The sequence below is a fragment of the Hydra vulgaris genome, chromosome 09 (genome assembly GCF_038396675.1).
Source record: "Hydra vulgaris chromosome 09, alternate assembly HydraT2T_AEP".
Classification (NCBI taxonomy): domain Eukaryota; kingdom Metazoa; phylum Cnidaria; class Hydrozoa; order Anthoathecata; family Hydridae; genus Hydra; species Hydra vulgaris.
The window spans coordinates 2091538-2106735 of NC_088928.1; the positions used below are offsets into that span (position 1 = coordinate 2091538).

The 15198-nt window shown below is 29.5% G+C and overlaps 1 protein-coding gene across 2 annotated transcripts in view; it reads right to left on the minus strand.

Annotated features, from left to right (window-relative positions):
• LOC136084480 (myoblast growth factor receptor egl-15-like) overlaps positions 1-15198 on the minus strand; it is a 62514-nt gene that overhangs the window by 39724 nt on the left and 7592 nt on the right. Inside the window, exons 1-7 of one of the 2 annotated variants that reach the window (XM_065804480.1) lie at positions 13870-14105; positions 10171-10377; positions 9884-10063; positions 2064-2276; positions 1803-1985; positions 1316-1345; positions 1180-1203 (exon numbers count right to left, since the gene is read on the minus strand). In XM_065804480.1, the coding sequence (XP_065660552.1) occupies positions 1180-1203; positions 1316-1345; positions 1803-1985; positions 2064-2276; positions 9884-10063; positions 10171-10377; positions 13870-13903 (871 nt within the window). In that variant the 5' untranslated portion in view covers positions 13904-14105. Of the gene's footprint in view, positions 1-1179; positions 1204-1315; positions 1346-1802; positions 1986-2063; positions 2277-9883; positions 10064-10170; positions 10378-13869; positions 14106-15198 lie in introns of those variants that run through there. The other variant, XM_065804479.1, reaches the window with a different exon arrangement.

The following is a 15198-nucleotide window of genomic DNA, read 5'->3' on the forward strand; positions in this document are numbered from 1 at the left end:
AGAACGGTCAATAGGTATGATGGGGCAGTATATTCATAGATATTCTGATGAAACTGAAAAGCACAACAGATTGCTAACTGTGGACAAAGTTCAATCTGTATTCAGATCACAAAAACAAAAATCCGGTACAATTTCAAAGATTAAGTTTAATGATGGACTTGGTGTGATGCGTAAAAAAGATAAAGAGTTAAACTTGATTATTATTAGATTTGTAAATTTGTTATAAAACTTGAATATAAATTTATAATTTTATTTATTCTTGCTCATTTTGATTTTTCAATATAGATAAATAGTGTTTTTTTCAATATAGATAAACAACATTGCTGAGGTCACAACCATCAACTGTTCATTCTTTCTGGCAAAATGAAGTTGGTTTCTCCCTCTGGTATGTCTTGGGAATAGTTAGAGAGACCTTGTGTGTATATGTTAATACACACAAGGCTTACAAATAAATAAATATATATATATATATATATATATATATATATATATATATATATATATACATATATATATATATATATATATATATATATATATATATATATATATATATTTATATATATATATATATATATATATATATATATATATATATATATATATATATATATATATATATATATATATATATATATATATATAAATCTAACTTTAACTACAAAAATTCTGATTTTCATGATTTTCAATACCACCAAACATAGATTTTTGAGAAGTAGGAAAAAAACCATATATTTTTAAACAAAAATATAGGCCTATATACATATAGCAGAAAAAAAAAAATTTGAAAAAAAAAAAATTACCCCTCCCTCCCCTAAATTTTTAACTTGAGGGGGGAAAAAAGTGATTGGACAGCGCTCAAACTTTGCGAGGCTCATTTTTTATACATTTGCCCCAAATTTAGGAGGTATGGTTTTTTAGATTTGAAAATTCACTTTTTTTGAATACCCCTAATATATATATATATATGTATATATATATATATATATATATATATATATATATATATATATATATATATATATATATATATATATATATATATTATGTGTGTGGATTTTAGCACCCAAAAATACATAAGATTAACGTGAAATGGTTTAAATTATTTTCACAAATATTTTGTGTTATTAAACATAATATAATGCGCTAACAATAGTTTTAAAATTATTGTAAACTTACTATTATCAGAAGCTTGGGGCGAGACTAAAATAAATAAATATACATACAAATATAAACATATACATACAAATTTAACATACTTAATAGTTATCATGAAAATTGTTGCAACCTTTAAAAAATCATTAAATAAACTTACTTTGATTAGAGGCAAGTTTAAGTAGAGAAACTAAAAATAATATTCAAATATAACATTTTAATTAAGTATAAACAATACTAATAATTTTAGAAATAATGTAGATATGTAATAATTTTAGAAATCATTCAGTTTTACAAAAAAGACATTCTAAGGTGATGTTTTAATATCTGAAAAATCAGCCATGTTATTTCTCTTTGGAAACAACTATTCTACCGGCTATGTGTGTCTAGACATTAAACATTGTAAATTTAATCTTAATTAGTTTTAAAAAATAAAATTAAAAATTTAAGATACTTAAGTTATTAGTTATCGTACTTAGTAAAAATTAAACTATATCGTTATTAATAAATTGTTAAATGCAAACATCATCTTATCTTTTTAAAAAATCTCTTGCATGTGATGCTGGTGAAGTTGATTGCATGGTGATGGACAAAATGTAAAATGTTTTTAGCAAATGGAATGCAAAAAATATATACCTACAATTTACCTTTTTTAACTTTACAAATAAATCCATAATTAAGTGCGCAAGTTCTATCATTCCAACCATTTCGAGATATTACTACGCAATCCTGTGTTCCGTTACTATTATCTGGTTGACCATCTGACCAACTTGAAAACTCAGAAGATGTATTATCCGACCAAACAAATGTTCTCTGAAGAGCATAAAGACCTTTATAAATAATAAAGTATAATCAAATTTGCAGAATTTTTACAACCAAAATATATTAAAAACATAAAACTATCTTACCAATCCAAAAATGCTTTTCCTTGAAGCTGTCATTCTTAATAAAATTTAAAATAAATGAATTTTCTGCTTCATCTGATATACTTAACAGATTCCCTCCATATTTTTGACATGATGAAAGAGAATCATTCCAGTTTTGTTCAACAAATGTTGCATCCGTACTGCTGAAAATGTAGCAATAATCTCTGAAACCATTACTACAGTTAACATGACTCCCTAAATATGTAAAAAATACAGCAATTTTTAATATATAATTAGACCAGAAACTTTTAAACAAGAAATTAACAAACTATGATATAAGGACAAAACATTATGATTTTTGCCTTGGAAAAAAAACTGAGCGGAAGAAAAAAGTTTGTCTAAAACACACTTGGAAGGTTAGGCAAGCTGTTCACGTTAATTGTTTATTGTACTGGGAATCTTCATTTGTATAGAGTTTTTTGAGATTTTCAAAAATCATAGAAAAACAGAAATGTAAAAAATAAAAAACTAAAATAATTTTTGTAACAGAGTTTTTTGATTTTTTTTTTCGTTCATTTTGCTCAATTTGCATTTTTAATTGTTTATGTGACACAATGGTCGCAAAAATTGACCAACGGAGCCATCCAGTTACGTAGACCTGGGAGATGTGAAAATAGAAATAGATTGTAGATGGTGCCATTGAATAAAAAATAAAAATCATAAGAAAATATAAAATGTGTGGCAAGACTTTTGTGAAGTAGAAAAACGAAGAATGGACTTTAAGGGGGCATGAGAAAAAACAGCTGATGCTCTAGTCACTCTGAATGTAGAACATATGCAACAAAGAACAAATATTTGATATTCTCGAAGAATGTTGGAGCTGTATTAAAAACTAGGATAGGGATTGGGATTTTTGGCTTATGTAGTGTAGTCCTATTATATTGCAATATAATAGGACTACACTACATAAGCCAAAAATCCCAATCCCTATCCTAGTTTTTAATACAGCTCCAACATTCTTCGAGATCTCGTTCGGGTGGTGAGGGATGCGTGTGGTGTGAATATAAACAAATATGTAAATACATATAAACATAATGTACACTTACGCTAGAAGAGACAAGCGTGTACACATGCATGTATGCGCATGTATTAAAATAAACAACTTTAATGTATAGAAATAACACAAAGCAAATAGAAAATAGTAACTAATAATTATGAGTAACTAATGAGTCACACCCCCTGCCTTGGGGCTCTTGGTTGAGTAAAGGCTAGAGATGGTGTCTCTAAAATACTCATCTTGGGCAGATGTTAAATGCATCCGGCTACTGTCTTGTAGAAGGCCTCCAAGGCAAAGACTTAAAGGGTAAACAGATTCTATCTGTTGACCAGCCTCACACCCCTTCTTCATCTATTAGGCTGGCCCAGATGTATTTTTAATACATTGTTTCCAGTTTAGGATGTTGAATGCTGGATCTTCTTGACTCAATGCATGGGTTTTGCTTGTGTCTCTGTTTTTAGGACAAGGCAACTCATTCTATTATCTCGTAATGAGGGTACAGCTCTAAAACTCAGTTTTATGTTTCTGAGGCCGGCTAGTAGTCAGGTTTCCCGAACACTGTGGTAGCTCTCAAAGAGGCTGATTCCATCAACAGCTGAAAAATATCAAAGTATTAACAGTGCTATGTTGCGCATGAATGGTGTCCCTGTTTGTACTTTTGGTGTGCATTGCAGAGGCCACATTTGGAGCCCTTTGTTACGGCTTAGGGTTTATTAGTAGTAATGAGGCAATTGCATGGACAATTAAACAGTGCTCTAAGTACTATGTTTTGAGTTAAGTTCTCTAATTTTAAAATGAATAAAGTACCAAAAACTATAAAACACAAAAACCCATCATCATCACCAAGTTCTCTAAACCTATCATTCACTAATATTCATGGTCTTCGAAGTAACTTATCTTCTGTTGAGTCTTATCTCTTGCAGAGTTCACCAGACCTACTTGCTCTTTGTGAGACTAATTTGAGTTCAGCTGTCTCATCTTGCGATCTTAGTGTTGATGGTTATCTTCCTTTAATTCGTAATGACTCCAATAGTCACATACTTGGCCTGGGCATTTACATTCGTAAGAATTCACCCATTTGTCGTCAAACTAGGTTTGAATTCACAGACTATTCTTTCATGTGCTTTCGTTTAGCACCACTTCACTCTATTGCCTTTCTATTTGTTTTATATCGCTCTCCTTCATCTCAAGACTGCACTCTTTTTGATGTTATTTCTGATCACATTGACCAAGCCCTCTCTCTTTATCCATCAGCCAATATAGTCTGTGATTTTAATGCTCACCACTCTGAATGGCTTGGCTCTAGTGTCAGTGATTCTGCAGGCATTAAAGCCCACAACTTTTGCCTTTCACAATCCCTAACTCAAATAGTCAACTTTCCAACTCGCTTTCCTGACAACCTGAATCATTTACCTTCTCTACTCAACTTATGTCTTGTTTCTGATCCTAGTCAGTGCTCAGTTTCTCAACATTCACCCTTAGGTGCTTCTGATCACAGTTTGATCTCTCTAAAACGAATATCTCATTCTTTTTCATCACCTAAATCCCCCTATTATCGTACCTCTTACAACTACAGTAAAGCTGACTGGGGTTCTTTCCGTGATTTTCTTCATGATGGCCCTTGGGTAGAAATCTTTTGTCTTCCTGTCGACAAATGCGCATCTTACATAACTTCATGGATTCAGGCTGGCATGGAATCTTTTGTTCCCTCTCAACAATTCCAGGTCAAGCCTCACTCTTCTCCATGGTTTTCCTCACACTGTGCTGCTGCGATTGCCAATCGAAACCGTTACTTCCATATCTATCAGCAAAATAATTCTCCAGAAAACAGACGTCTGTTTATTACTGCAAGAAACCATTGTAAAAAGATTTTGTCTAATGCCAAAGCCCGCTATTCTCAGGTCATGAAATCTCGTATCTCATCTCAAAAATTAGGCTCTCGTGACTTCTCGAGAATCTTTAATAGTATTAATAATAAGGGCAAATCTTTAATTCTAACTCTCTTGTATGGTTCAGACTTTTTCAACTCACCTAAAGACAAAGCTAAATTGTTTGCAAAAACTTTTCATCAATATCATCTCTTGATTTCACTAGTTGCGTTCTACCTGATATTGCCAACAAACAGGCTGATCCATTGCTTGACATTTGTACCACTCCAGCTTCTGTATCTAAAGTGATTTTCTGCCTAGACTCTTCTTGTGGCTTGGACAACATACCTGTTATTGTCTTGCAGAAGTGTTCTCCGGAGCTGTTGTCTATACTCTCAAAATTATTCAACAAGTGCTTATCAGAGTCTTGTTTTCCAGCCTGCTGGAAAGCTGCATCTGTTATCCCTATTTTCAAAAATTCTGGAGAGCGATCTGATTTGTCTAACTTCTGTCCCATCAGTCTTCTTTCTATCATAAGCAAATTTTTTGAATCTTTAATTAACAAACACTTAATTTCTCATCTTGAATCTTATAACTTACTTTCTGACCATCAATATGGATTTCGATCTTCTTGTTCTACAGCTGATTTGCTAACAGTAATAACAGATAGGTTTTATCGTGCATTAGACAAAGGTAGAGAGGTTCTTCTTATTCTGTAACGTCAGGGGTTCCTCAAGGTTCTATCCTTGGCCCTAAACTCTTTTAAATTTACATTAACAATCTTCCAGATATTGTCACATCTAAGGTGGCATTGTTTGCTGATGATACTACCATTTATTCTTGTCGTGATAAGAAACCAACACTCTCTGATTGCTTGGAGAGGGTATTTGAGCTTGAAAAGGATCTCACTTTTGCTACAGCAATTTTTTCAGCCAATCTTTATCGCAATAGTTGAGATTTTTTTTTTTTTTTATTCACCTCCTAAAGGCCAAGAAGGCCACTACAGATGAGTAGGCTACTTAATAGTGGTTATAACCCTCTCTCAATTCTATAACTCTTAAACACGAACCTTGACGAACAAGGCCGCTGCGCGAAGAAACAAATTGAGTGCGGTAATACCAGGGACGTGGTGGGGATTGAACTCGGAACCTCTCGCCTAAGAAGTGAGCGCTTTACCACTACACCACTACCGCATATCTTCCTTTACCACTACACCACTACTGCAGATCTTCCTATATTTATGAACGGTAATGTACTCGATTAGTCATCTACTCTTCATCTTCTAGGATTAACTCTTACTTCCAATCTTTCTTGGAAACCATATATCAAATCAGTTGCAAAATTAGCATCTGCTAAGGTTGCATCTCTTTATCGAGCTCGACACTTTCTTACTTCGGATTCTATTCTCTATCTCTATAAATCTCAAATCTAGCCTTGTATAGAATACTGTTGCCATATCTGGGGCGGATCTTCTAATGATGCCCTTTCTCTTTTAGACAAGGTGCAAAAAGGCATTGTAAACATAGTTGGACCTGCTCTTGCAGCCAACCTCCAACCATTATCACATCGTCGTAATGTTGCTTCTCTTTCTCTTTTCTAAAAATACTATAATGGGCACTGCTCTAAAGAGCTAGCATCTCTTGTGCCATAAACTAAAATTCATTCTCGTGTTAATCGTCATTCAATTAAGTCTCGTCCTTTTTCTGTGATTGTTCCTAAGTGCTCCAAAAATGCTTATTCCTCTAGTTTTTTTCCTCGAACACCAACTCTTTGGAATTCGGTTCCTTCATCATGCTTTCCTGATTCATATAATTTGCAATCCTTTAAGTCATCTATCAATCTTTATCTTGCTCTACAATCTTCATCTTTTCTCTTTCAGTAACTTCCAACTTTAATTAGTGGCTGCTTGCAGCCTTGTTGGAAGCAATGATGTATAAAAAAAAAAAAAAAAAAAAACTTTAAAATGTTTTATAAATATAATAAGTAAATACCACTCATAAACATTGAAACTAAGTTAAGATGGTTTGTGGTTAGTACAAAAGTAGTTAGTAGAAAGCGGTATCAAACATCATTTTTAATGAAAATCATATTATTGCATTTTGAAACTTTTTTAAACACAGCCTTTTAAGAAAAGCTTATATAAGTGCTGAGTCAGCATAAAATTAAAACTTATTTATGACAAAACTAGCTATACCTTAATTTTATGTTGTAAAAAGTTATATTTTATTAGGGCAATAATAAATTTATACATTATTTCTGATTTTTTTTGTACCTGAGGAAGAGTTCAAGGTCAGGGAGGGGGGGGGGCAACTAGGGATTTTACCAACTCCCACATCCTTTTTTTTTTTGGTAAACACATAAAGACAAGTGACTAATATAACTTTTTTGTTCAATTTCTAACTCAATTTTTGAAATATTGTAAACACAATATTTTCTCTCTATGGACATTGTATTCTTACTAAAACATGGTTTAAAAAATATAATTTCTGATTATAGCATAATTTTGATAAAGCCATTTGCTTTATCAAAATAATGCTATAAGAAAGGTTACCAAGGTTACCAAGAAACTAAACAGAGTTTTTAATACTTACGATTAGATTATGTCATGTGATTACATCATCAAATTTAATTTTTCTTAATCTTATAAAAAATGGACAATCATAAACTATGAGCTTAATTCATATTTTAAATATCAAAATTAAAAAAAAAAAACATCAACATTAGATCCCAATTGACATTACTTAAGTTTTTGCACTAAAGATGCTCATCAAGGTTCTGTTTTGGGACCTACTCTATCTACTATGTATATTAATAAAATAAATGATGTTTGCTAAATGTACAGTCATGGACAAAAGTTTGCAACCACTGCGATTTTCACATATTTTTTAATGTATTCTACTCTGAATTGCTTTTGGGCTACTTTAGTGCTACAATTTTGTACCAATTTGTGTTAATTGTCAATTAGAGTCTAAAATTGTTATTTACATGTTTATTTTCAAAAATATTTTGGAACATTTTATATTACGGAGACCTTATTTGAAGCAGTACTAGTTAAAATGGTATGCGGTAAAGAACTGACATCTGAAAAGCGAGCTCAGGTCGTTATTTTGTACAAAGAGAACATTTCTATAAGACAGATAGCCAAAAAGCTCGGTATTTCACATTCCACTGTTGTAGTAACTGTAAAGAGAAATCAAGAGTTGAAAAGTTTTAAACCCCGTTCACGCGCCCGAAGGTAACAAGCAACCTATGGATAATGCTATAATAAAGGCAGCAAAAAAATCACCAAGAGCATCCTCAAGTGCCATTAGAGGCAAACTGTCTGAATCACCATCCAAGAAACCAAACAGTCGGACAATACACAGATGATTATTTGATGCAGGCTTGAAATCTTACCGACCAGCACGGGAGCCGAAGCTTTCACCAAAGAATATTTGCGATCGCATAGCGTTTTGTCAGAAGTACAGGCAGTGGACACCAGCCCAGTGGAAACAAGTGATGTTTTCAGATGAGACAACATTCACGCAATTCAACTCATTTTATAGACATGTCAGACGCCCACCAAATCAGAGGCATAATCCAAAGTACGTTATACCAACAGTCAAACAGGCTCCAAAAGTTATGGTTTGGGGAGCAGTCTCTGGTAGTGGTCGTGCTGGCATTTGGATTATGCCTAAAAATACAACAATCAATGGTGCTGTTTACTTGAGTATACTGATGGATAAGCTGCTACCATTTGTACCAATACATGGCATCACTTATTTGCAGCATGATGGCGCACTTTGTCATGGTACCAAGGCTGTTAAGGACTGGCTGCGTTCTAAAAACATCCCGCTACTGGAACCTTGGCCAGGCAACAGTCCAGATCTCAATATATTTGGGAATGTTTGGACTGTAATGAAGCAGAAGATTGCTGCACATAGCCCAAGTTCTGAAGATGACCTCATCAACTAGATTAAACGCGTGTGGGTGCAGGAGAATACGCCGGACTATTGCAAGAAACTGTGTGAATCGATGCCAGGACGTATTGAAAATATTCTCAAAAATAAAGGATTTCATTGTAAATACTAAAATATGAATAGACATGCTGTTTAACCTGTATAGTGTGAATAAACATTCAAAATATATGTACTGATTTATAATTTACTACTTGTTTTTTTAAACTTTGCGTGTTTTTTGTAAAAAATTGCAGTGGTCGCAAACTTTTGTCCATGACTGTATGTCAATGACAAAAAGATATAAAGCCATAGTTGAAAGTAAAATAGGTTGTGAATGACTCCAGAGAAACATCGATTAGAACACAACATGGAAAAAAATATGACAATTGCAATTTGAAAGCAAATGAAAAGTAATGAACCTTCTAGGGAAATCTAATTTACCAAAATTGGATTACTATATGAATGACCTCAACATGCAACCAACAGAGAAGTAAGCTTGGGGTAACATTAACTAAACAAGATTTAGGTATAATATTATCTAATCTTAAATTTCATGATTAAGTCAAAAAATTATTACATGAAGCTGCTTCTGTAGTACTCAAAAATACACTTTAAAAAATACACCTAGAAAATTTATACATTTATACCTGGAAAATGATATGGAATAAAATTTATTAAATTTATAAGCACCCACATTTAAGATACACAGCTCAAAATAGGTATTCAAATGATAGAACAATTATTTTTAAAACCTTAAAGACACTACATTCCTAAAGTTACTATAGCATATGTAAAATATATGTATTTCTCATTATTTAGCATTTACAATTATTGCTTGCAATAGTTTATTATTACACATGCAAATCTTTGTAATAGATTGAGTTCTGATTATTCTGTATATTATTACACAGAATAATCTGTGTAATAATATACAGCCACCACATGGAAGAGGTTAAAAACATTTTTCTTAAATTTAAATAAGTTAAAATTGTCACTTACTTTTAGCTTTACAAATAAACCCAAAACTATTATTGCAATAATTGTCAATCCAACCATCAGTTGATATTTTCACACAGTTCTCTATTCCTCCATTATTATCTGGTTCAGTATTACTCCAATTAAAAAATAACAAAGACGTATTATCTGACCACACATATTTTCTTGGAAGGGCTTTAAGACCTTCAATAAAGTTCTAACTAATATTAAACTTCAAAAAATGGAATAAACGTATTTAAGTATTTTTAATTACAGTAATACTTATAAAAATAATTTTTAAAGCATATTACCAATCCAAAAATGATTCACATTGCCATTTTCAAGGAAATTTAAAATAAATGCATTTTCGTTTTCATCTTCTATACTTAATAAGTTTCCTTCATATTTTTGACATGAAAAAAGAGCATCCTTCCAATTTTTCTTAGGTGAACTGCTGAAAAAGTAGCAATCATTTTTATAATCAAACCAACCAATAGGACAGTCCCAAGTAGAACTTACTAAAAAATGAAAATAAAATAATTCATTATTTTATTTAGGGTTAAAATTTAATGTTAAAATTTAGGGTTAAATGGATTTTACTTATTAGATAATTTTTTTATTAGATAAAAAGGAAAATGAAATAAAAAAATAACTTTAAATGAGATTTATAAGAATTTTTGTGGTGCGTTATTCAATTTGCATACTTTTATGTAAAAAATTAGACAATGACTACCTTATTTTTACTTCAAATAGAGGCTATACTATACACTATAGAAATTGTGTCAAATTAAAACAAGATATTTTTGTGTTATATTAAAATATATAAGAATTTTATAAGACTTCTGTTAACATATTATACATTCCTTAATTTTCATATAGTCAGCCATCTTTCCAATATAACTTTTCAAATTTAAATAATAAATTTATAAACCTATTTGTTTTGCATTTATATGTATGAAATAAGCAACACAATTGCCAAATCAAATATTGGTTGACATATTGCTGGTTGGGCATACTGGTTTGTCACCTGTTAACATCTTACTGTATGAAAATGATATAGTATTGCCATCTTGGCCTATACAAAAGTGCTTATTGGATCTGTGTTCAATTGTTGTTACTGAATTACACATGAAATTCAATGTAAAAAAAATCATATAGTATGATATTTGTGCCATAAAACTGCTTGAGATAAGTTATAAACTCTTTTCCTAGTTTTGTATTGAATGCTAGTAACTTAAAAAACGGAAATTAAATGGAAAAATTGAAAAACTAAGGACATTTCTTATCAACTGCTGTAGATGACAGTGATGATATTCTAAATCAAATGGGTTTGTTCTATGCCAGAGCAAATGTCTTACTATCTATATTTGGAAAATGAAACATATATGTCAAATTATGTTTGTTTAAAACGTACTTAACTCAGTTTTATGGCATGGCTCTGTGTCAAAGGAATAACGCTTTTCTTGATATAACATACCCTTCAAAACAGCATCACTACAAACAAATGCATTTTTTTTACTTTTTTTGACAACGTTCTATGGAGACCCTCTGTTTTTTTTGTGTGAGCTTCTATGAAGGAAAATATATACACCACATATATGTTATGCACCACATTTATGTGATGCATCTATAACATCCAGTTTATAGGGATGTTAAGATTTACTCTCAGCAACTAAATTGCTTCAACATATGTATAGCATATCAGCATTCAAGAATTCAACATTTTACCAGTGTGACTACAGTTCGCATCACTACTGCAAGAAAACATTTGATTAATCAAACAAATTTATTACCATTATTGCCTTACATGCTCCAGTATATCAATAATTTGCTTTCTAAAAGGACCCTTGCAAGAATGTCTTACAAAACTGCAATCTGATCTTTCAAAAAATTTCAAATTAAAAATAATTTTTCAACTACAACTACCATTTTAGTTGCTTTTATTTTTTTATTTTTTTTATTTAAAACTCATTTTACAAATATTAAAAAAATATTTTTCAGTTTAAACTTAAATTGCTCAACTAGGATATTATGCTTTGTATTATAGTTCAAACTGGTCAATAGTCTAGGTCAAATAGTTCAAAATGGTTTCATTTTTATCATTTTAGTTTAATTTTTAATAAACTTCAATTTGTTCACAAGTAAATAATATAAATAATTATTTTATTGATAATAAACAATAAGTTAACAAAAAAAAAGTACAAACCAAAAACAAATATATAAATATACTAAGTTAACAAAATACATAAATATACTAAGTTAACAAAATAAATTTCTAAATAAAAAAATATATAAATATATTAAGTTAACAAAATAAATTTCTAAATATAATCTTGCTTGCTTTAGTCCTTAAAGAAACAGCTTTAGGCTCTTCATAACTCAAAATTGACAAAAATAAAAAATCTTCAAAAGATTGCATTGGGGAAAATGCATGCATGGCAATTAATGATTTAAAGCAGAATTTTCTTTTTTTTTTGCTTCTTTTTTTTTCAAAGAACCATAATTCTTTATTTTTGTACATATTTTTTTCATCAAGAGTAACTTTAAATTTAAAAACTATTGTATAAAACATTTTGAATAGTTTTTAATTCTACTAACTTTTTATCAAGTAATGTGTTGTTCAATATTTAGGTAAATTTTCAGAAGAATGGGCCTAAATATTATTCCTAATTTAATTTCTTTACAAAAAAATCATATCTCATTTGTAAAATTGTAAATAACTCATATATAAACAAATTCTTCCTAAACTTAGTTAAAAATTCCGATTCAAAAAAATGGCTTGAAACTTGAACTTTTAATTACAGAGCTATATATGCATTATCTAATATATTTGTATTATCTAATATATATGTATTATCTAATATATATGTATTATCTAATATATATGTATTATCTAATATATATATATATATATATATATATATATATATATATATATATATATATATATATATATATATATATATATATATACATACATATATATATATATATATATATTTATTTAAATATATATATATATATATATATATATATATATATATATATATATATATATATATATATATATATATATATATATATGTTATCTAATATATATGTATTATCTAATATATATGTATTATCTAATATATATATGTATTATCTAATATATATGTATTATCTAATATATATATGTATTATCTAATATATATGTATTATCTAATATATATGTATTATCTAATATAAATGTATTATCTAATATATATGTATTATCTCATATATATGTATTATCTAATATAGGCAAACATTCGAGATAAATATGCATGTAAGAGTTTACATGTAAGTCTTACAGTAAAACTGTTTTTACAGTAAGACTGTACAATTTTTTAGATACTTTTAATTATTTTATAAAGTACAATATAGATTTAGGCATGAGCATTTAACTAATTATAATCTTGTTGAATTTACAGAGATTATTGGAAAAAGACTAAAATAAAATAAACTCACTTGTAGTTCCTTTATTCACTTACAAAAATCTGAGACAGATATAATGGTTTATTGACACAGTAAAAAATGATATCTTTCTCATTAAAGTAGCATAATATAAAGTTATTGAAGTCTCAAATCATCTGCTATTCATTTAGAGACACACCACTATTCACATATTTTGACTCATACACCATTCACTCACTAAAACACCACTCATACATATGCTTTATACTCTATTCACCACTCACTCACCAACACACCACTCATCTATATGCCTTAATTCATCTACCACTCACTCACCAACAGACCACTGTAAAACTGATAACGGATGTAAAACTGCTGGCAAAAAAAGGTACAACATTGTATACCTACTTTTTAAGTAACACTAGATAAACAGTTATTAACAAATTTTGATGAAATTAAAATTAAATAAGTAATTATTAAGAGCTACTCATAAAACTTGATCATTATTATATTCAATACTATACTTAATATATTACTACTATTAATACTGTTTTTCTTATATCCAATAAACTTACAATAATCGATAATTTTTTTCCTATATTCAAACATAGCAGACACTATCAATTTATAGACCTCGTGTGCTTATGAAAATATATTTGTTGTCCTAATAAACTTAGATCAATTTAATAATTACTTTTTTTGTAGTTGTTAATTATCATTTTTAATGAGTTTAATTTTTTTATGTCATTATTGGTATTCATTTTATTACGTTTTTAAGTTGAGCTTTAGTTGTTTTTGCTTGTTGTTTTGTGTTGATTTATGTTTTGTTTTTGTTTTTTTGACTATGGCCCTGGGATGCCAGAATTTTTTATGTTAAATGGCTAAAAATTTGGCTCAGTGACGGTTTAAAATGTGTGTGTAATGTCATTCCCTAATAAGCCTAATGAGTGCGCGCGGTCCCATCCCCTAATAAGTTAGCCTGCTTTATCCAATGATATATTAAAAATAACTAGATGTCTAACTGCCGTAAATCGGCATAAGAAAAAGTGAAGCAAAAATCGGCCATTATGGGGGGCAAAATCTTTACGCTATTTATCAAAACAAAACAAATACGAAGCTTAAGATTGTTTAATTTAATGTAATCAATAAAAAATCGATACACAGATATCTGAAAAATTTGATGTTATTTTGATTTAAAATTTAATAATTAAGTAAAATATGCTCTTTTTTTTTGTTAAACATTTCAAAATCATACTTATTTCATGTTTTTTTGATTTTAAAATTTAACTCAAATCTTAGATTTAGTTGGATTTTAATCTATAATCTATTAACATTTTATGCACCTGTTAGTCATTAATTACCCTCTGCAGTAATGCTAGGAGGTATTATAACATAACTGCAAGGTAAACAGAGTCAAAAATTGTAATGAAACATTTTATAAAACTGTTTTGACTATTAACTAAGCTCTGTGTGACACAACTTAGAGGTTCCTACTAGAAATGTTAGAATTTTATTTATGGTTAAAACTTCTTGTTATCATAAAAATCATTATTACTTTTTTCTATAATTGATTTACCTTCGATAATTAAATAAATTTAGTTCAATGTTATGTTATAACCTAGTAAGGTTTTCAATACAAAAAAAGCTCCATAGGTATTCAGGTATATAAAGAATATCTTTCCTTTGAAATAAGAGTCTTTCAATATAAATAACAAATCAAGAAAAGTAATAGTTAATAAAATTTAATTTAATATTTTTATTTATAACACACACACACACACACACACACACACACACACACACACACACACACACACACACACACACACACACACACACACACACACACACACACACACACACATATATATATATATATATATATATATATATATATATATATA